Below are 21,959 nucleotides of genomic sequence, written 5' to 3' on the forward strand. Positions count from 1 at the left end.
TTTGATACTTACCTTCTCTGTCATTTACCTATGAATACTGAGTTAAGAGTTTTAAAAGAATTTTGTCCTCACTCTATAATCTAAAGGGAATGTTTGTTTTCCAAAAGAGGAGCTAAGGAAGCATCTGGCTATTATGAAAATTAATATATATTAATAGATATTAATTCATAAAGATATACTATATCAGACAGCCCATGCAATGGTTTAATGCTTAGCCACAAGCATCATTGTATTTAGTCAGAGCAAATCAATGTTAAGAACTTATTTTTAAAGAAAAGCAGAGACCAAAGTAATAACTATTAATAGAAAATTCTTCATTTAATCAACAAATCAGGTCTGAAAATCTATTCTTAGAGTAGAATTTCTGAATATAGATGAACATAACATTAACATTCAGATTGATACTATCATTACCCAGCTATAGATTAACTAAAACTGCACTAACCACCTTAGTGGAGAGAATGGAACAAAATGCTTTTCCTCTCTATCCTCTCTTTTGGTCAGCTCTAGTTTCAAGGCTGAAGAGTCCCAATTTCTATCTCTAAACCTGTCCTGTCATCAGGGTTCCAAATGAATTTACTAAACTGCTTATTTGACATCTTTCTTTTTTTTTCTTTCTTTTTTTTGAGACAGAGTCTCACTTTGTTGCCCAGGCTAGAGTGAGTGCCGTGGCGTCAGCCTGGCTCACAGCAACCTCAATCTCCGGGGCTCAGCGATCCTACTGCCTCAGCCTCCCGAGTGGCTGGGACTACAGGCATCCGCCACCATGCCCGGCTCATTTTTTCTATATATATTAGTTGGCCAATTAATTTCTTTCTATTTATAGTAGAGACGGGGTCTTGCTCTTGCTCAGGCTGGTTTCGAACTCCTGACCTCAAGCAATCCACCCACCTCGGCCTCCCAGAGTGCTAGGATTACAGGTGTGAGACACCACGCCCGGCCTTGACATCTTTCTTTGGATATCTAGGAGGCATATTGAATTAACATGTTCAATACTGAACCCTTGATTTTCAAAGCCAAGGATTCTCCACCTATGGCTTAAGCCAAGAATCTAGAGTCAAACTTGATGCCTCCTTTCCTCTTATTCCCACACCCAATTACTAAATCCTATGTTTGATCCATGTACTTCTCTCCTTTTCACAACTACCACTCATGATCCCTCCTAGAATATACTGCCCAAACCTCTCATCAGAGTTCCCTACTTCCACTCTTGGCCACCCCCAACAGACTATTCCCCATACAGCAAACAGAAGGACCCAAGCAAGTCTCTCCCTCACTCAGCTTAACACCCTTCTACAAATCATGCTTTGCCCCTGCCAACTCTCCTAGGCCTATGTGACCTGACTTCAGCTCCATTCTCCTACCTCATTTTTCCTCCTCATTCCCTAGGCTCTAGTTTTATTTGTCTAGTCTCATCAAGCTCTTTCCTTTGTACTTGCTGGAATGCCTTCCCTCTCTCCCTCAGCCTAACCCTGGTTCTTCTCAACCTTGGGGTGTCAGGACTGCCTGACCACTGAAACACAGCTGCTGCTGCCGTCACAGCTGCAACAGCCACCACTGCCAGTTACTCCATCCTCAAACCTGTTAATTGCTTTCACTACATTCACCACGCCTAAATTTATCTTGGGTATATTTCAAAATCTATTTGTCTCCCCTTACTAGAATATAAGTTTCAGAAAGCAGTGATCTTACTTGTTCACCATTATACCCTCAAGGGCCTAAGTACTGGCTAAGTATTTGTTGAGTGAATTCATTCAGGCATGTTTCAGAAAAGCACCAACAGTGCAAAAACAGATGCTAGAGAAGATAAGCCAGCCAAGTGACAATGGTGTGTAAAGAAGGCCATCTTCACCTGGTCAGAATTCAGCAGAGGCAGATTAGTTATCATAGTCTAATATTTTGTTACAATAATTATCTCTCACGATCCCATTTTAGGGGTGAATACATAGCTAGAAATTAAGCTCTAGAAAGTTAAATGTATTCATCCAAATATGTGAGTGCCTACTACTGTGTTCATTTACATATTAATTGAGCTCAATCAAATGTATTAAATGGGGCACTGAAAACTGCCAGGGACAATGAGAACTAATTCAAATACAGAATAAGTCTTTAGAACAGTTACATCAAATTTACTGCTTCTTACCTGCTATAAATAAAACTGAAGGACTTCAATTCCCTGTCAAAATTTTTGATCTTGGCCGGGCGCGGTGGCTCACGCCTGTAATCCTAGCACTCTGGGAGGCCAAGGTGGGAGGATTGCTCGAGGTCAGGAGTTCGAAACCAGCCTGAGCAAGAGCAAGACCCCGTCTCTACTATAAATAGAAAGAAATTAATTGGCCAACTAATACATATAGAAAAAATGAGCCGGGCATGGTGGCGCATGCCTGTAGTCCCAGCTACTCAGGAGGCTGAGGCAGCAGGATTGCTTGAGCCCAGGAGTTTGAGGTTGCTGTGAGCTAGGCTGATGCCACAGCACTCACTCTAGCCTGGGCGACAAAGTGAGACTCTGTCTCAAAAAAAAAAAAAAAATTTTTTTTTTGATCTATGTTCCAAGTTTTTGTCTGGATAACATGAAACATGCTTGTGCCCAGAAAAAAAGAACATAAACCTTATTGTATAAGCCCTGCAAATTCCAGTCTGGTGGTCAGAAACTTTTGTGCATACTTCCTTAATTCTCTGCAAATTCCAGGAAATTAAGATACGCAGCAGTTGAGTGTTAGGGAACTTTGGTTTGAGATGGTAAAGAAGTTGGTAAGATGGTAAGAAGATGGGAAAGAAGACGGTAAACTTTGGTTTGAGATGGTAAAGAAGTATGAAATGTGGGGGAAAAGTTTTAGAGAACAAAATACTCCAAGCTTTTATGATTGCCAGCAACACTAAAATTCCTAAAATTCCAAATCTAAATACAAAGTTCATTTAGCATCAGAATACTTAACATTGAAGCAGATATGTCATTTTATAAATTCTTATTCCCACTCAAATTTCTTTTTGGGAATTAATTCTCTAATAAATCACACTCAACATTCATTTAGAAAATGTAAGTTCTTATATTATTTTCTTTAAAGCTCTTGCTGGCTGGGCTATTGAACTTTAGTAACACAGACTGGCTAAACTAGGCAGATAAGAGACAAGGCATTTAAGAAAATCACTTAATAAGCAGAATCAATTAGAAAATCAAGTCACTATTCAATTAACTGTCATTTTTTTAAAAAGTAATATGCAAAAGCTGGTAAGAACTTCTAGCTACACCTCTGAAAATAACACGACTTCGAGTATCTAAAAACATACCTTTAATCAGACTAAAACAAGAACAGATGAATTCTTATAAAATGTCTTATAATAAAGATTGTCTTATAATAGGTTAGAGAAGTTAGTGAAATTTAGAACACATTCCCAATTCTCTGCAATGTTACACAACATTAGGTATTAATGATAAAGGCTCTACTATTTTTCCCCCCAAAACCTGTTACTTCTTCTCCCCATTAAAAAAAAAAGTTAAAAGATTCACCAGGACACTTGGAAAATGCAGGTAACTCTAAACAATCTATAGACAGACCCATTTCAGTATAAGCAACAGAATTTCTCCAACGAAATTTCCAAAAGCCAAAGATCACTTCTCCCCACGTAGCTCAAATGTTAAAACACAGCAGAGAATGAAAAGAAAGAAGATTCTGAATAGACAGATTTAGGACACTTTTAGGTCAGATATGATAATTACACCATTTCCTAAATGGTCAGTGACACTTCTATTAAATTTCAGATGTTTTTACTTGACCCAAACTGAACTTACTGCAATTATAAATTTTTAAAACTTGTTTCACTAGTCAGTTATATATTATTATTTTTGTACTCTGTAATTTCCATGAAAGCTCAGTAAGTGAAGGAGCTATGTCTTTTTTAATTTAACACATAAGAAATTCACACTGTTGAGACAATGACAGTTAAGCATGTAAACTCACTAGGCATAATTTTTTAGGCACCTAATAGCATACACACTTAACTAAATGGTACATTGTTATTCATTGTTATTGCCCTAAAGGGTTAGTGGCACATAATTAACAGCTAGAAAGTCAACTCATGATCAAGCTTAATGTAATGAACCCTAAAGATTTCTTCAAATATGTTTGGTATTTATCTAGGCTCATTTCTATTTCATTTATTCTCTCTCCCAGGCCTTCATCTTCATTTTTGCCATTGTTCTCTTTCTATTTCTACATTCCTCTTGTTTACTCCTCCCTTATATGTTGGTAGTGCTCAAAGTTTCATCCTTGCTTTCTTATCTGCTCTCACTTCATCTTGCCCGAGTTATCTCCTCACTCCAGAGGCCTGTCCTATGCAGTACACACCAGTAACCTTGAAAATCTATACTGCTAGCCCAAGCCTCTCCAATCTACAGGCTCCAATTTTCAAATGCCTACCTTTATATCCATCCACACGTAGTTCAAGTACATTTCTCCAAAACCATCTAAGACCTGATCCCCCCTTCAAATCTGTTAAGCCCCAGACAACAGTTAACAGCAGCATTTCTTACTTATCCAGTGAAATAAACTCAGGTGTCACCTTTAATTCTTGCCTCACACTCAATCTCCACAGCCAGTCAATGATGAAGTCCAATAATTACACCCATAAGCTGTTTCTTCAATCTGTGTGTCCTTTACATTCATGTTGCCACTGCCTGAGTGCTGGGTTATACCAACTCAATCTGGTCTAATGCAAAAACTTGCCTCCCTGTTTTCTAAACTAGTTCTTTCAAAAGTCTTTGACTAATTGCCATCCCCCAACCTCTCCTAATCACCACCACCACAAACCTGTTTTGATACTACTCCCAAAATGCTAAAGTTTCAGAAAGATTGACCCTTATCACCCAACTCCAATGGGGAAAGACAGGCCAAGCAAGAGTTGTATTCTACTGCTAAGAGTTTGAAAACCACTAGGAGATAACTCCTTAGCATAACACTTTTAATGCTTTTATTAAGGCCCAGCCTACCTGTTTGGCCTCAATATACTCACTCTTGAACAATGATTTTCAACACACCCTTACAAAGCATTTTAAGTTGGTCACAATTTAATGATCACCGCCAACATTACTGTTAAATAGGAAATAAAAAACACTACATGTAACAAGGCTAAATTGTTTCCTGTTATCTTTTATTTAGAATGTAAGTACTGGGTCACAATATAAGATATCTGTGAGCCAGATATCTATGACCCAGAGTCAGAAAGTTTTGAGGTTTTTGTTGGCTACAGGATGAACTTCACCAGGGTCTTACTAACACTGTTTTTTCTCCTTTACATATACAAATTGTTCCATGTTCAATATTTAAGTCAAATATCCCCAAATTAAAAGATAGCATTTCACTCTCCTCATATTGGCAAACATGTCTATTAAGTGCTGATGAGACCATGGGGATTCAATAATTCATCCAATGCCTGTGGAAAAAAATATTTGTACTTCTAATTGCAACATTTTTTCTTAAATACTAGAAAAACTGGAAACCTAATTATCCAAACAAAGGAATATTATACAGTCATTAAAATTAATTACCATGTATCAACATAAATTAAGTTTTGAAGCCAATAGTGAATAAGACCAGCAAATTTCTAAACAGGCATGTATTCTAAAGAATATGATCATCATTAATGTAACTTCTAAAGAGACACGAAATGTTATACTTGTTTATGAATAAGCCATATCAATAAATGTAAAACCATATGCATGAGAACAGACATAACTTCAGGCCAGTGGTTACCTTAGGGAGTAAAAAAACTGGATGGATAGGGCTTTAGTTATAATTGTAACATTTCGTTTTTCAAAATCTGAAGCAAATATGGCAAAATATTAACATAAGTTAATTCTAGGTAGTTGAATACACAGATGTCTTGTTACTTTATGAAACCTTTCTACATGTTTGAAATGTTTCATATTGGAAAATATAAACTTTAAAAAGATCATTAAAGAATCTATTTAAAAGTTGAAAAAAAAAAATCAAAGACCTTCTTTTCTCCCTGTCATCCCTGCCTTTCCCAAATTGTTCTCTCCCTTCTTTGTACTCCCATGGACCATTTATAGTTACAATACAGTGTAATGTATTTTTCCATACATTTGGAAACTGTTTATTCATCTTTGATTCTCCAGGACCCAACAGGATGCCCAATAGTTAGTACTGGCACTATACTAGACTATCTAGACACTTCAAACAAAGTAAATCAACCAACAAACTTCCTGGATGTCTGTGATAGTGACCCTGTAGCAAGTATTTTTAAAGCAGATCATAATTTTTGAAATTATCTTTTCTAGTATAAAAATGCTTCTTAAAAGGCAAAATTTCAAACTATAACTGTCTCAAAAAAACTGATTACAAAAACACTACACAAGCAGAGTTAAACTCAACATATCTTTAGCTCACTTCAGTGATCTTAGTAAGGCAATCTACTTTGGAGTGACCAAATCAGTATTATTTCAGGTACATAATTTAAATATAAGTGATATTTACATAATGATCCTTATTGTAGCTGAAAAATTAGAATTAGATTGTGAGGCTTTAAGTTAAATTACATAAATGACAAATTATTTAATTTGATCTTCCCAAAAATTATGTAAAAAGGAAAAGCTGGTAGTATTATACATATCTCAAAGCTGAAGAGGCTAACATAAAGAGGTTAGGTTACTTGCTCAAGTTTACAAAGCAATTAGATTGTTGTTCCAGGATCAAAACTCTGATTTCTTTTTCTTAATCCAGGATTTGTCAAATATGTAATGCCCATTCAGCCACATCCTACTAACATTCCTGTATTAGCCATATATTTCACTCCCACTTGTAAATACTCACCGGGCCTCTAAACTTCAATTATAATGACTAAGTTACATAGGTCAGGAACTATTCTGTTCTTTATTATGTCCTAATTCTACCAACTTTCAGGAAGAAAAGAGCTAATCAGATGAACCCTCTTTGAATGCAATTGTTTTATAAACATTGGTCTATACAATCCACATCTAATGGTTTAACATGAAGAAAAAATAAATTTTCCTAAAGCATGAAATAACTGGTACACTTGCTGATATTTTGAAATTACACATTTGTTATATATTACAAAGTTCACTGATAGTGAAATAAAGTCAACTTATACTTTACTACTTAAGATATTGATATGCATCAATAAATACTTTTATTTACTCAAACCTAAATTTATATAATTAAAAGTATAGAAGAATTGATCACAGTGAAAAATTGTTATTTGTAATCTTATGGTTGGTCACATATTTGAAGTTTTTAAAACCTCCCCCAGGTAATGGTGATACACAGTAAAGTGGAAGATAAGCACTCTCAAGCATATTGGTCAATGACTCTCTAATGATGGCATTTCGGCCTCTTTGATAGTCAATACTTTTATATCTTTCAGAGTTTCCTATTTAACTGCAAATATTTAAAAAGGGAGTACACCTAAAGCCTCTATTTTCCAAATTGTGTTCCACATTTTCTGCCAAAAAAAAAAAAAAAAAAAATCCCATGGCTAAATAAAACTTGTCTTTGGTTTAGACTCATGTTTTCAAACATATTTAACTTAAAACCCCTTTCAAAGAACCCATATTGGTAACCTCTGTCTTAAGCTTTTAGCAGCTAACATCTGAAAGATTGACAGCTGGTAATAAGGCCCTGGACTAGAAGAAAGCTGGTCCCCAACCTCAGGGAGAAAAGAAAAATGATCTTAAAGAACATCAGAAACATTTTGCCACATCTTTTAATGAGGGTGTGGGGGCGGAAAGGTGGAAAGGATGTTGAATAATATGCAGTTCTTGGCCTCAAAGAGTTTACAGTCTAGAGAAGAAAATAATCACAGATAAATATTATGAAGACACAGAGAATACCTAATCCAAACTTGGTAGCCAAAGAGAGGCAGAGGCATAGCAAGGTTACCAAGTATGGTATCCTAAGGGAGTAATGTCTGAGTGTGACTACAAAAAAGGAACTGGAATTGGCTAGAGGATGGAAAAGAGCATTCTAAGCAAAAAGGGCTATAAAAGTAAAGACACTGAGAGATGCAAATTAAACCACCCTGAAATACCATTTTTCGCCTACCTGGTTGGCAAAGACTCAAAAATTTGATAAACTATTTATAGAAAAACAGGTACCCCCATAGTCTGTTGGTGAAAGTAAAAATCTGTACAACTTCTAAGGGAGGCAATTGGCAATACCTATTAAAATTTTATATGCATATGCCTTTTGACTCAGCAATTCCACTTTTAAGTATTTATTTTAGAGCTTGATTCACACACATATAAACACAAATATTATTCATTTCAGAATGTATTTAATATCAGAAGGTATTAAATTAAGGCATACAATGGAATAATGTACATACTATCAAAACAAAAAAGAATGAGAATGCTCTTTATGGCAATCTCCACAAATAATGTTAGCTTTAAAAAAAAAAGATGCAAAATAGCTTACATAAAATATTGTAATAGAATAAAAAAGAATGGGACAAAGAAAAAGAATATTTCGCTGTGTTGATGTGTTTGTATTATTTCTGGAAGGAAACAAAAGAAACTGATAACATTAGTTACTTCCAGGGATAAAAACTGAATGACAGGTGACAAGAATAAGAGAAAGACTTTTGATTGTATAATATTCTCTATCTTTTACATTTTGAACCATTTTAATTTGCTAATCCATAAATAAATCATATTAAACCAGCACAACATTTAATAGAAATTAAGGCAATTTGAAATTCCTAGAAAATCAAGTTCAAGACAAGAAGTGATCAGAAATGAAGCCCAAGAGGTGGACAGAGCCCCAGTTCATGAAGGAACTTATTTGGCATATTAAGGATCATGAACTTTACCCTATGACAGTGTTTCTCAAACTGTGATCTGGCACCACTTGCAAACCTGGGGAGATGGGTAAAAACTGCAGATCCCTGGAAATCAGCCAGAGTCAGAAATGTTCAGGGTATGGTTCAGAAAAGCAAAGTCTGGGGATTCTCCACAAACTGAATCAGAACCTTGGTAGCTAAGATTCAGGCATTTGCATTTCAACAAGTTCCCTAGGTGACTAAAAGTTATGGGGAGCTTTTGAGTTCTAAGCAAAGGAATGAAATGGCCAGATGTTCACTGTAGACAGACCACTCTGATGTCTGTGTCTGGAAGATTTTCAAGGAGCAAGTTTCAGTTAGAAGGCTCTGGCAGTATTCCAGATTATGTTCTTATATTTGATAAATAATCATATTGCATACAATATAATTATTGCATATCATGTGGCAAAACTATTATCTGCCCAGGAGCTACAACCTATACCATATCATCTTTTTCAGGAAACAAAGTAAGGAAAACATACTCCAAGGGGCTATACCTCCCAATAAAGGCAAGCTTAGATGGAAATAAATAGGCAAAATTTAATCCAATAATAGAACACACTGTTAGAGGAAACTATCCTATCTTATCCTAAATTAAAAAAAAAAAACTAAAAAATGGGAACCATTGAAAAGGGTTGCCTCTGAGGTTATGAAACTTTGAATGGATGTGAGGACAACAGAAATTGCTGACTTCTTATTTGGTATATATTTTTAAAATTTCAAATAAAATCTTTTTTTTTTACTAATAAGGCATGTTTCTGGTGTCAAAATCCTTTCAAATCAGTTTTATTTCATCTAAAGTTCTAATTTGTGAATGTCACGGACCTGATTAATAAAAGTTCCACATTTGCTAACTGCTATATCTCTTATGACACATGTAAACCATAATAGTTTTATTAGCCTTTGCAAGGTCATGAGACAGACAGTAAACCTAAAATGTTTGACTAAAAATCCTATATTTACAAGACAAGTGGCTGGTCAATCAGTGGGGGAAAAGATAAGATTTAAAAATAAAGCAATGTAACCAATAAGAGAGTAACTAAAAATCAAAACTTTAGCCCAGCTTGAAGAATGTAAACCTATTCTGTACATGCTTTATCAACTAAAAATATTTCCTAATTGTTCAGATTTCTACAAAGTTAGAAAGCCATGAGGCTTCACGTTATAATATTATCTTGGCATTCCATCCTTCATCTTCCATTTGCATTTCAACAAATAACCTAGAGATCTATTTTGCATCAAAAAAAACAAAAAACAAAAAAAAAACACCACCACAACAAAAGAGAATGCTTTGACACAAAACTGAGTTACCATGACACTACAGACATAGCAGCCATGGTGTAGACTCACAGGAGCACTTGGCCGCTTTCTTTTATGTCCAATTAACATGATTCATACATCATACTATTTTTTACCCTAGCAATATAGCAAACAATATTAATCACCTTATCAATCCTATAATATAAATGATAACACAAGTTCAAATCAGTAAGAAACTAATCCAATAAAACTGTAATGACAACATCAACAAAAAGATTCCACTGCCCAGCAATTACAAAACCGTATTCTACAGTTCAGGAGTTTTACTTCAAAGCTTGCTTATCCCAAACAGCATTACCTAGCAATAGACAAATATTTACCAATTAGAGATTTCTCCACTCAGAGTGGGTACACTAGGTAGTTTGATTTTTAAAGACTTACTGATTTTCCCTACATTTTAAGTTTTTTTTATTAGTGGCACTCTAGTCAGGGGTCCAAGAGTTAATCCTAAATGAGATGCCACACATTTTCTTGAGGCCTTGAAAAAGTTAGCCAGTTTCAAAATGCCAGCACTAGAAAGGACCTTGGAGGCTATCTAATACAACCCTAGCATTTCACTGAACTAGGTGAAAGCACTTTGAAAACTGACAATACTACACAAAAAGTATCATTTTCACCCATGAGGCCCAGGGAAGTTAAAAACACATATGAAGTTAGGCTGGGCGCAGTGGCTCACACCTGTAATCCTAGCACTCTGGGAGACAGAGGCGGGCTGATTGCTCGAGGTCAGGAGTTCGAAACCAAGCCTGAGCAAGAGCGAGACCCGTCTCTACTAAAAATAGAAAGAAATTAATTGACCGACTAAAAATATATATACAAAAAATTAGCTGGGCATGGTGGCATGTGCCTGTAGTCCCAGCTACTCGGGAGGCTGAGGCAGTAGGATCACTTGAGCCCAGGAGATTGAGGTTGCTGTGTGCTAGGCTGATGCCAGGGCAATCACTCTAGCCTGGGCAACAAAGTGAGACTCTTGTCTCAAAAAAAAAACAAAAAAAAAACCACAAGCATATGAAGTTAACCACAGAAACCAGGGCCTAGAATTCCAAGCTCCCCATTCCCAATCCCACACTATGAACATGTCAACTGAGTGTACTATTTTAAATTGTTCTAGGAGTCTTTGATACTGATAAAATTGTATGAAGAACATATTTATGCACATATGGCATTTGACAAATTCTAAAAGCTAGACCTTGCAAAATTATGAGTACAACCCAAAGGACACACCCCTTTCCCAAAACAGAAACAAGGTACTTTTTTCTGACATTACTATTCCCTGCCTCAACCACAATTTCACTAACATAAATTCAACTACTTTAACCTCCTGTTCAAACTATTCATTTATTCTTTAAATGACACAATGGTTTCTATAAGTTGCTACCTTCAAACACTTAGGAAAAATAGAGAATCTGCACCCAGACTTCCTCCCACCAGGTGAATGCCCAGGGATCCCTCTTCAATTGACCCATCTAAGCAACAAGATGTTTAATGCTGACAATAGATTCGCAATTTCATTTAAGCAAAGATGATTTACAATTTCATTTTGATGCCTGTACAAAATAACTTCGCTGAAGATTACATAGGATATCAGATGTTTAGAACAGGCTGCCTATTCTTACACAGAATTAAACTAGATTACAGTTTTATGCAATTAATTCCAAAGCCTTCTGGTCCACAGAGCCAACAATTAGGGATTTCCAATAGAAATTTTTCTAGGCACATTTTTCATGTTAGCCTTAGTGACTCCTTTTCCTAAAGTTGGTAGTTGGGGAAATGGAATCATCAATTTAAAAATTTTTTTAAAAAAAGGAAGGGGTGGGGAAGAAGTCCAAACGCAGGGTTTTTCTTCTTGGATTTATATACTTTGCAAAGACATTAATAAATATACCAAATATAGTCTATTGTGGCAGTAATGCTACATTAGAGACGTAGGCTTTTTGTTTCATACATTAGCCAGTATACTTGTCCCTTGTCTGACATTTCTACTTAGTAACATACATTTCAAGTCAAATTTTCCCCCTTACTCCTTTTTTCTCAGCACCGAAAACACGTGTGTTTTTAAAACAAACTGCTAGAACCTTGTCTGACGACCACGTTCCAGCATGAAAAAGGCTCTTCCTGAAGGGCTTTCCAGAGTGTCCCAGGCCTTGTGGTCCAGCAGAGTGAAAGGGGGTGTGTCCTCCGTGCATTCACCCCATTTCTCGCAGCTCTCAAGAGACAACCCGTGACCACTTTTCTCTGGGCGTCCATACCTCAGGCCACCCGCTCACTTTCTTGGGTCGTGTCACCACAAGGGGGTGGGGGTGGCGAGAGCACAACTGAATCCCCAAGCCCCTCTCACACTTAAAGGGCCACTCCACTGAACAGCCCTGTGCTTCCTCCATTGCTGGGCGCCTCTGCCTGGGAGGTCTCAGCAGTAATACTGACCCCCTCCCTCTCACACCCATACAAACACACACGCACCGAAGCAAGGGGGGGCCCGGGGCAAACCCAGAATTAGGGGGCAGCGAGAGAGACAGGCGGGGCATCTGGGGTGCCCTGGGAAGAAGAGTCGTCCCCAGAGGTCTCGCCTGAGGGGGTGCAGCCGCCCCCAAAGCTCCGGCCCAGCCAGGGAGCGAACTGGGCCGAGCCACAACGGCGGGGGCAGCCGGGACCCACCAGCTGCTTCAGGTCCTCCTCCGAGAGCTCCGCGTAACGGTACCGCTGCTGCTCGAACTCGTACCGGGTGGTTTTGGCCACCACCACCACCCGCGAGGGGCGGAAGCCGCCGTCGGGGCGGCTGCCACAGACCGCCAGCTCGCGCGGCTGCCCCTGCCCCAGGTGCCGCTGGCCGCCGCCGTCACCGCCGAGCCGGGGCCGCGCGGCAGGGCCTCCAGCACCCGGCCCCCGCAGCGCCGCCGCCCGGCCGCCCGCCACGCGACGACAGCTGCCCAGCAGGAAGCCTCGGTAGCAAGTCATCGTCTGCAGGGCCGCGGCTGCAGGCTCCGGCTCCCCCCTCCGCTCCCCACCACCCGAGTGAGCGCCGCCCGCGCCGCTCGGGCCTCTAACTCCGCGCCGGGCGGGCAGAGGTTAAGTGCGGAGACGTGCGCTGCCCGCGCTGCAAGGGGGACTAGCCCAGACGTTGACGGGGGCGGGCAAAGCGTGGCGATTGGGAGGCGGGAGAATACAGGCGAGAGAGAGGTGGGCGGGGAAGAGATGGAGGCCTCAGGCTGGTGGGGTTTGTTTGTTTGTTTACCCATTTCTTGCACGCCTGCGCAGTGGCCGCTTCACGGGCCCCGGGCGGGCCTCCCGCTCCACCCCTCTCCCTGCAGTTGCTCTTCGCCCTCCGAGGCTAACTGTGTCAGCCAATCGGAGCCCGCTGCAGTTTCGGAGCCCGAAGGCCTGCGGGGATTGGCTGCGGCCGGGGAAAGGGCTGGAATCCTATTTGGCTTTCGAGCTGCCCTGAGGAATCCTGCTGGAACCGGTCTGAGGCCGGGCGGGGGCTGCGGGCGGGGTTTTGAGCGACTGGCGGGAAGGCAGGTGTCTGGCGCTTCCCGCTCGGCTCCGTTCTTTTTCGTTATTACCTCAAAATCTAGACCACATGCCCGTTGTTTGTTCATTTAACCAATGCCTGTTGGATACCTGGTGTGTCCAACGCTGGGCTAGGGGCTGAGGAGACTGACCCAAAACCGGCTGCATAATTTTGTGGGGCCATGCAACATGAAGATGCTAAGCCTCTCGTTCAGAAGTCATTAAGAACATCAACCTCGGAGCGTTAAGCCAAGCACAGGGTCCTTCAAACATGGGACCCTGGGCCCCCTCTGCCGACCACCGAGGAGCCATCAACCCTGAGGGAGAAAGGCGCGGCCACTGAGGAGCTTGGAGGATAATAGGCTGAGGGGTCCTGTCTCCGGGAGCGTTTCTAGATGGGGAGATAAAATGTTGAAAAGCTAGATAGGACAAGAGTTCAGGGTTAAGAATGTTAATAATTTGGACTTTATCCTCTAGGCAATAGTTTTCTGAAGGCTCTTAACCGGAAAGGAGTGAGTTGAAGCAATGTTTGACGATTATTGATCTGGCTTTGGAATGTTGAGTAAATTGGGAGGGAAGAGGAGGAAGAGGACTGAAAGGTTCTTAGAATAATTACACGCGAAGTGATAAGGTCCTGGACTAGGGTAGAAGTAATGGGAATAGTAGAAAAAACTATTGTAAGGGGAAAATCAAATAGCAGTACACATCCTGGTGTTTAATTCCTTAAGCTCGGAAGATCCTCTTGCTTTGCTCTTTTGTGGTCCTGGCGCCACCAATAAGCTTCTGGACTTTGGGCAGGTTACTTCATCTTTCTGAGCCTCAGATTTCTCATCTGTAAAATGAGGGGTTGAACTAACGTGATTCCAAGGTTCTACCAAGCCCAAATTGATTCAATGACTCTATGACTCTTCTCAGCTAGCCACCAGCCCGGGCATTCATTCATCAGTTTATTGTATTTGTTGAGTGCCTACTGTGTGCCAGGTGGTACATTAAACTGGGAATGTACACAATCTAGTCTGAAAGGCATTTAATTTACTTTTAAACCTTCTGTCACTGACCCTGTCTGACCAAGAACTTTGGCTCTCAGCAGCTGCTAGTAGTAACTTATAGGGTAACAACCTGAAGTTAACCTCAACTTCTGAGGAGGTAACTTTCCTATAAATTGGACATTTTCAAACTCCTTTGTATTCTTGCTATTCTAAACTTTGTAAGTCATTAGATATTAGGAAGGAAGAAAAGGGAGAAGTCACAGCCGACACTGAAATTTGAAGCTTGGGTGAACAGGAGACTGTTATTTGATCATTTGATGGGGAAAAAGTGAGTGGGGAGAACCTGTTTGGAATCAGTCTGAGTTTTGTTGTGCGTATGTGAACTTTCAGATCTCTTTTCTTCCCACTTCACAAGTAACTCAAATTTCTGGCTGTCTCACATTTCCAGCTACAATATATGTTGATATTTTGGTTAGGATATCCTTTTGTCTATCATTATTTTGCATCCCATCTCCTTCCACCTCCTTGAAAATAGTGCTTTATCAAGTTATCTACTCATATATATCTTCCCTCTCATATATATCTTGAATTTCCCCTCCTTCCTGGATTTTCCTCTTCAGCATTTGAACATACTCATGTCTATGACATCTTTAAAATTTTTTAAAAAGCAAAACAAAAAACCTTCTAAGCACTAGATTTTTACATATTGCTTGTCTTCCCTTTACAGATAAGATTCTTGAAAGATTGGTCTTCATCATTGCCAGATACCTCCTATTCATTCCTCAACCTGTTGTAATCTAGCTTCTCCCTACCACTTTACTAATTACTGCTATTTCCAAGGTTACTAAATTTTCTGATTGCAACTCACAAGACTTTTTTCAGTCCTTAAATTCTTAATCTTTCTGAAGCATTTGAAATAGTTATCATTTCTTCCTGAAATCTTTTCCTCTGTCTCCCAGCACACCAGTCCCTAATGGTGTTCCTCCCATCTCTCTGTCCCCTTTTGGGGTTCTTCCTAAGTCCATCTTCAGGATCTCTCTTCTATCCCTCTTTTATCTCTCTCTCTCTTCCTCTGGTGAGTTTATTTGGTGTTGTGTAATGGAAAGAGCCTGGGCCTTGAAGTTAGAAAGGTTTTGGTTCAAATCCCAGCTTTAGTACTTATTAGCTTTGTGAATCTTGAACTGGTTGGTTAACCTTTCTCAGCCTACTTCTTCATTTATAAAACACAATAGCTACCTTATAAAATGGTAAATATATGCACAGATGCCTAGGCCTGTACCCATTACAAAGTAGACACCTGGCAAATATTAGCGCCTTTCGCCTTTCATGACATCTTTAGCCCAGATCTTCCTCCTGAGCTTCCAATCCCTCCCTAGCTTCCTGTTCAATAATGTCTCTTGAGTTTTACATATATAACACACATCAACTGGGGTCAAGTTATATTTGAGTGCCTGCTGTGAACCAGGCATCCTGCTAGACACTGGGGATTAAATGATAAATAAAAAGAGTCCCTGCCCTTGAAGAGCATAAAGTCTATGTAATGATAGACTTTATGCACAGAGTACTGTAGGAATTTGGAGAAGCAGGTCTTAACTCAGCCTAAGAAGAGTTAGAAAAGGCTTTCTGGAAATGTCATGAGCTAAGCCTTAAAGAATGAATAAAGCTTAACCAGAATCAGCAAGAGTGAGAAAGGAATTCTGCAGAATGAACAGCATGAGCAAATGCATAGAGGCAATAAAATAGCAGTTCAGAATTTTTAGAGAATTTAAAGGGAGATAGACAACACTCACAGGTGTTGTCTGTGAGAACATGGAAAGTGTTAAATCCACGCTTAGAAACATGATTTTTATCCTATATATGCTAAGATGTAACTAAAAGGAGAAAATGACACAATTAGCTTTCCAAAAATTAGAAGAAACATAAGCAGTGAAAAAATACTTAAAAAGATAACCTTATGAAAAATCAGAAAAATGCAAATTAAGATCATAGTGACAGAGTATTTTATATTCATTAGATCGGCTGAACTTAAGAAATCTTGGTAATACTCTAATTGTTAGAAAGCTATTATCCATTTCATCAAATTTTTATTAGACTAAACATATGCCAGTCATTTCAGTAGCTTCTCCAATACTGTAGTTTACAAATACTATCTTAGAAATCTGAAATATGTTATGTTTTCAAGGGGTTTTTTGTTTGTTTGTTTTTTTGAGGCAGAGTCTCACTCTGTTGCCCCAGCTAGAGTGCCATGGCGTCAGCCTAGCTCACAGCAACCTCAAACTCCTAGGCTCAAGCAATCCTTCTGCCTCAGCCTCCCAGGTAGCTGGGACTACAGGCATGTGCCACCATGCCCGGCTAATTTTTTCTATGTATTTTTAATTGGCCAATTAATTTCTTTATCTTTTTAGTAGAGACAGGGGTCTCGCTCTTGCTCAGGCTGGTTTCAAACTCCTGACCTTCAGCAATCCACCCGCGTTGGCCTCCCAGAGTGCTAGGATTACTAGCATGTGAGCCACTGTGCCCGGCCTGTATTCAAGTTTTTGAACTCCAAGTCTGATGTCAAAAATTAACCAGTACTATGGGTATTATCTGATCATTGGAAAAAAAACAAACAAAATTTCTGGCATTCATGGATTTAATATCAGTTTCAACTAAAACAACTGAAAAAAATCTGTAATGTTACAAAATTTCAAACCCTATCTATGGTGAGGCTGGTGTGCTTTCCTAGTGACTCAGCCTACGTTTTCAACCACGTGATAGCCACATTTCAAGCAAGCTTAACTGTTCTCAACATTTTATGAGAAAAATTATATATTACTGTGATATTCACAATTTGAAGATTTATAGAAGTCTTAAGATCTATCCTTCCCAATCCCTAGAACTCTGTCCACTCAACTTCATGTACATTCTGACTGTGCGAATGATATATACGCCTCTTTTTATGACATTCACATACACCATAAGATCTGTATAAGATGTATTCCACGGGCAACTGAGGGTTCCTTTCTTGGCAGTAATGGATATAAAATAATATTTTTTTTTTTTTTTTTTTTTTTTTTTTTTTTTTTTTTTTTTTTTTTAGCATAGCACTGAGATTTGATAAAATAATATTTTTTAAGAGAACATTTTAATGGTCCATAATTAAGGTAAACAATTTGGTAAAATTCCATTGAAAGAGAAGAAGGTTTAGCTTATCTTAATAAAAGAGACATACTTAGGTATAATATTAGTTAAATAAATTTTAATAAAAACAACTTTTATGGAAATCCAAAATGTATACTTTGAAAACACCTAAATAACTTATGGAAATGAATTTTATTGTACAATTGATCTCTTCACATTAAAAGTGGACAAAGAACATAGAAAAGCCAAAAAGGAAAAGGCTAGATGAAGATACAGGATAAGGAAAAACTATAAAATGTCTCTATTTCTACTATTAGTACTAAATATTTGCATAAAAATTAAAGACTAACAGAATGGACAGGAAATGAGTTGAAAGCATCATGAGGTAAATATCACATTTCTGTTTTTCATATCTGTTTCACAATCCAGAAATTTTCACTCTTTCTCTTTGCCTTCCTGATAGTCTAACCCTATTTTTTATTCTGTTGCACTGACATTTCTATGTAGGTCAGAAATTAATGTAGTCTAATTTTTCCATTAATATATAGAGAAATCCAAAGAAAATCATAGAAAGAATGAATTCAATACATATTAAAATGTGTGGGGCATTGAGAAATATTACTTCATCTATACCCTAGTGTAGGGACGAGAATGAACATGTCAGGATTATAAAGACCTCTGTCCTCTTGTCACTTTAACAACTATAGTGCAATCACGATGTTTCATATCAGTTAAGATCTTAGAATAAAAGAGAACCAATACTTTAATATTTTCCCCCAATGTCTCCCTGTTTATATTATGCTTCTAATGAAAATTTTCCACTGAGTATGTTCTGTATCAGAGTCACTCTTCTGGATCCAGAAAAAGTAAAAAAATAAAAATAAAAAATAAAAAAATTCTCTTTTCCCTTCTTTTTATCTTTCCCTTCATGTTAAAGCTCATTTTTTTCTTCTCTCTACCTTTTCTCTCCTCCTCTCTCACATTAACTTTTTTTCTCTTCATTTTCTGAGCCACTGCTTCAGTTAGAAGTAAAAGATATTATGTACCATATGTTTTTGTAGTCACTGGAAGAATAAACGGGTCTCTCTTATTAGCTAACTTATACTGTTGTAGTTACTTAGTTATAAGGAAAGAGCAAATTGTACAATTAACTTACTAAATCATGACCTAAAAGTTAATTCAACGTTCGTGTACTAAACTTTCAGGCATTAGCTGAGGTTTGACTTAATAAATACATACATATGTAATTATATTTATTATTATATAAAAGGTATTATAATAAATTAATATAACTTTTAAAGATATATTCACGTGTATACTTCCAAATGCATATTGTTCTTCAAAGATCACTTTGTGAAGTTATACCTATTCCAAATATGTTGCCATTGTTCAGAACATTTTCAGAAATCATTTTCTAATTGTGAATTTTTACCTCCTAAGTAGAATTGTATAGGGGTCACAATCAAAAGTCATTTTGAAACCATGGGGTGATCAAACTGGATTGAAAAATGAAATATAGCTATTTTCTTGTGTGAAAGAAAGAATCGTTTCATGAAGTATCTCTGAAACATCTCAAAGTATAGCATCAAAAGTCTGTTGTACAATTGTTTAAATTACTAAATTCTCTAATGCTGTTTAATAAAAAGATTCATTTGGCTATATATGGTACATGTGTTCAAGAAAGGTCCTTATACAGCCACACCTACTAGAATATTAATGACAATTTAATTACATAAACAAAGAACAGCAAGTTAAAATATTTGGCATTTTGATACTTACGTAATATATTTTGTTCATTTATTCAACTATTGCATGCTGACCATAACTCAAGTATATACACAATAAAATAAATACAACTCCAAGAACAAATGCTCTTTTTAAAGGAATTTATACTGTGAATATATAATAAGCTTATAGTATTAGGAAATCCAAAGGTTAAATGAAAATATACATTTTCTGGAGGATAAACATGATTTAATGAAATATTATTGTGTAATTATAGTGTTTTTCAAAGTAATGACTCTGAAAATTTAGTAAAATGTTTTCTGGCCAATGTATGACTAAAAAATAAACATTTTTGTTAGCTATTTATCAAATCTAGCAATATATGATTTTAAGTATTATATCCATCAATGTGATGAATAGTCCCAATTAGTTATCAAATTCTATTCTAAATTGACTTCTTCAAAAATGATAAATTTTGAACTTCTGAAGTCCATTTATTTCTTAAATTCTGTCATTTTTCTCCACTGTAATCAAAATGTAAAATATAAAACATAAGAGAAAAATTTTAATTGCAACAAGTCACATTTCCTAAGCTTTCTATTAAAACTTTTCAAGAAATGAATAGATCTTCTCAATTAGTTAGGATGGTTTAGTATTTTCAGTAGGGTGACCAATCTTTTTGTAGATGTTGTCATGTTTATAGTAGGTAGTGCTCATGAACAGGCAACCGACTGTCTGTAGTTCCACCTAGAAGGATCTGTGATATAAATTAAAAATATTTTATTATACAATATGTTTAAACTCGATTTAATATTGAATGTAATTAGACATGAATACACATGAGTATGCTCATTGGTAAGAAAATGAAAGATATAGAACCTACATTTTTATAAGTAACATTTGGAAATATAGCTAATAATTTTAAACATGACCTCTTTTTAGATAATTAAGCCTTTTTAATTTATGGGCAACAGAGTCCAAAAAATTAGACTTTTTATTGCTTCCATTTGATTTTAGAATCTGTTTGCAGTACCTCCTGGAGAAGATACTAAGTGAAAAGGGGAAAAATGGCAAGGGAAAGAGGGTTCATGTGATTGACATTTGCTTTGCCATTGTTTTACATTAAGATAGTTGCTTATCACCCCTCTCCTAAAATGGAATATAATAGAATATAGATTTCATAATTATGTGTCATTGGTTGGTGAGAGAATTTGCCATTTAATCTTTATTTCAAATTGATATTTTTAATGAGTACCAACTAATTTTCTAATAGACCTCATTTTATTGTTTATAATATAAACATCATAATAATGTAAAATATATTTTTATTTATTCATTTATATATTTCAAAGAATAGTAAACCATTTTTAATAGATTTGTTGAAAGTAGCAAGAAAAATCTTATTCACTTAGTTCTCTGGCTTACTGAGTCAAGCAGGTTATGATACTGATCTTCATGTTTTATGTATTTTTCCTTTTAATTATATTTTTAGTATTAAGCAAATGAAGATATTTCATCCAGTTATACACATGTTCTTTAAGATATTCTTAAATTATGTACAATTAAAGCAGCTTTAAGATTTTAAAATGATGAAAAAATGAAAAAATGTTTATTACTACACTATCTTTGTAACTGTATTATTCAGTCCTCTGTAATACAGAATTCAAGCCAAATAATTACTGAAAATACTTAGATGACTTTATTAGAATAGTCATATCTACATAACAAAGTTGAGCTTACTATTTTTGACAATGATTTTCTCCAAAAAGAATGATGAATTAGTTTTAAATCCACACATCAAGACAAACACCGAATCCTAATGAAGATCACTTATAAAAAACAGTGATTATTCAAATCTATTCCTCAGATTCAAAAACCCAGGGCTCTAACCACCACCCACTTTAAATGGATCAATTCCACTTTGTAAAAACCTATTTAATATATTAAGATTGTGCTTAAGATGTCTTTTTTAAACCTCTGACCTAACAAAACAAAGGCTATTTACCTGATCTATTTTTAGTGACTTGGGTAAAATCATCCTCATCCTCATCACAGCTATCACAGTTTAATTGTTGGACTGTTTCTGACTGCCTTTCAGCTTGATTGACATCTTTTTGCTTATTGAAGCTTTGAAGTGCAACAAGACGATGATGTATTGCTGCATACAGATATCTTGTATCTTTGGCACTGGCCTGCATGAGAAAAATTAAATTGTTAAGCATATAAATAACTTATTAATGTTAGCCACCTTTTACACATTTTTAATCTTTCACTATCAGTGAGGAGGGATTTGTATGGCATAAATCTAGAATGTAAATAAGTATTAACAACCCTAAAAATTGAGGGATAAAGAGCCAATTCATCTTGAGCCAAATTGCATCCTAAAGTGTATGATTTTATGAGGACCGAATTTGCACATTTTAAATTCAGAAAATGAAATTTTGT

At 37.0% G+C, this 21,959-nt stretch overlaps 2 protein-coding genes across 4 annotated transcripts in view; both read right to left on the reverse strand.

Annotated features, from left to right (window-relative positions):
- Window positions 1–13,468, reverse strand: part of NADK2 (NAD kinase 2, mitochondrial) — a 44,474-nt gene extending 31,006 nt beyond the window's left edge. Inside the window, exon 1 of one of the 3 annotated variants that reach the window (XM_012736436.3) lies at window positions 13,406–13,468. Coding sequence is in view for 2 of the 3 variants with exons in the window: in XM_012736434.3 (XP_012591888.2) it covers window positions 12,829–13,128 (300 nt within the window). In the remaining variant the exon portion in view is untranslated. Of the gene's footprint in view, window positions 1–12,828; window positions 13,314–13,405 lie in introns of those variants that run through there. The other 2 variants (XM_012736434.3, XM_012736435.3) reach the window with 2 other exon arrangements.
- A 4,494-nt stretch (window positions 13,469–17,962) lies between these two features.
- RANBP3L (RAN binding protein 3 like) overlaps window positions 17,963–21,959 on the reverse strand; it is a 41,520-nt gene continuing 37,523 nt past the window's right edge. The window contains exons 13-14 of the mRNA XM_012736440.3: window positions 21,520–21,706; window positions 17,963–20,271 (exon numbers count right to left, since the gene is read on the reverse strand). Of these exons, the coding sequence (XP_012591894.2) occupies window positions 20,228–20,271; window positions 21,520–21,706 (231 nt within the window). The 3' untranslated portion in view covers window positions 17,963–20,227. The remainder of the gene's footprint in view (window positions 20,272–21,519; window positions 21,707–21,959) is intronic.

The sequence above is a fragment of the Microcebus murinus genome, chromosome 11, assembly GCF_040939455.1.
Source record: "Microcebus murinus isolate Inina chromosome 11, M.murinus_Inina_mat1.0, whole genome shotgun sequence".
NCBI lineage: Eukaryota > Metazoa > Chordata > Mammalia > Primates > Cheirogaleidae > Microcebus > Microcebus murinus.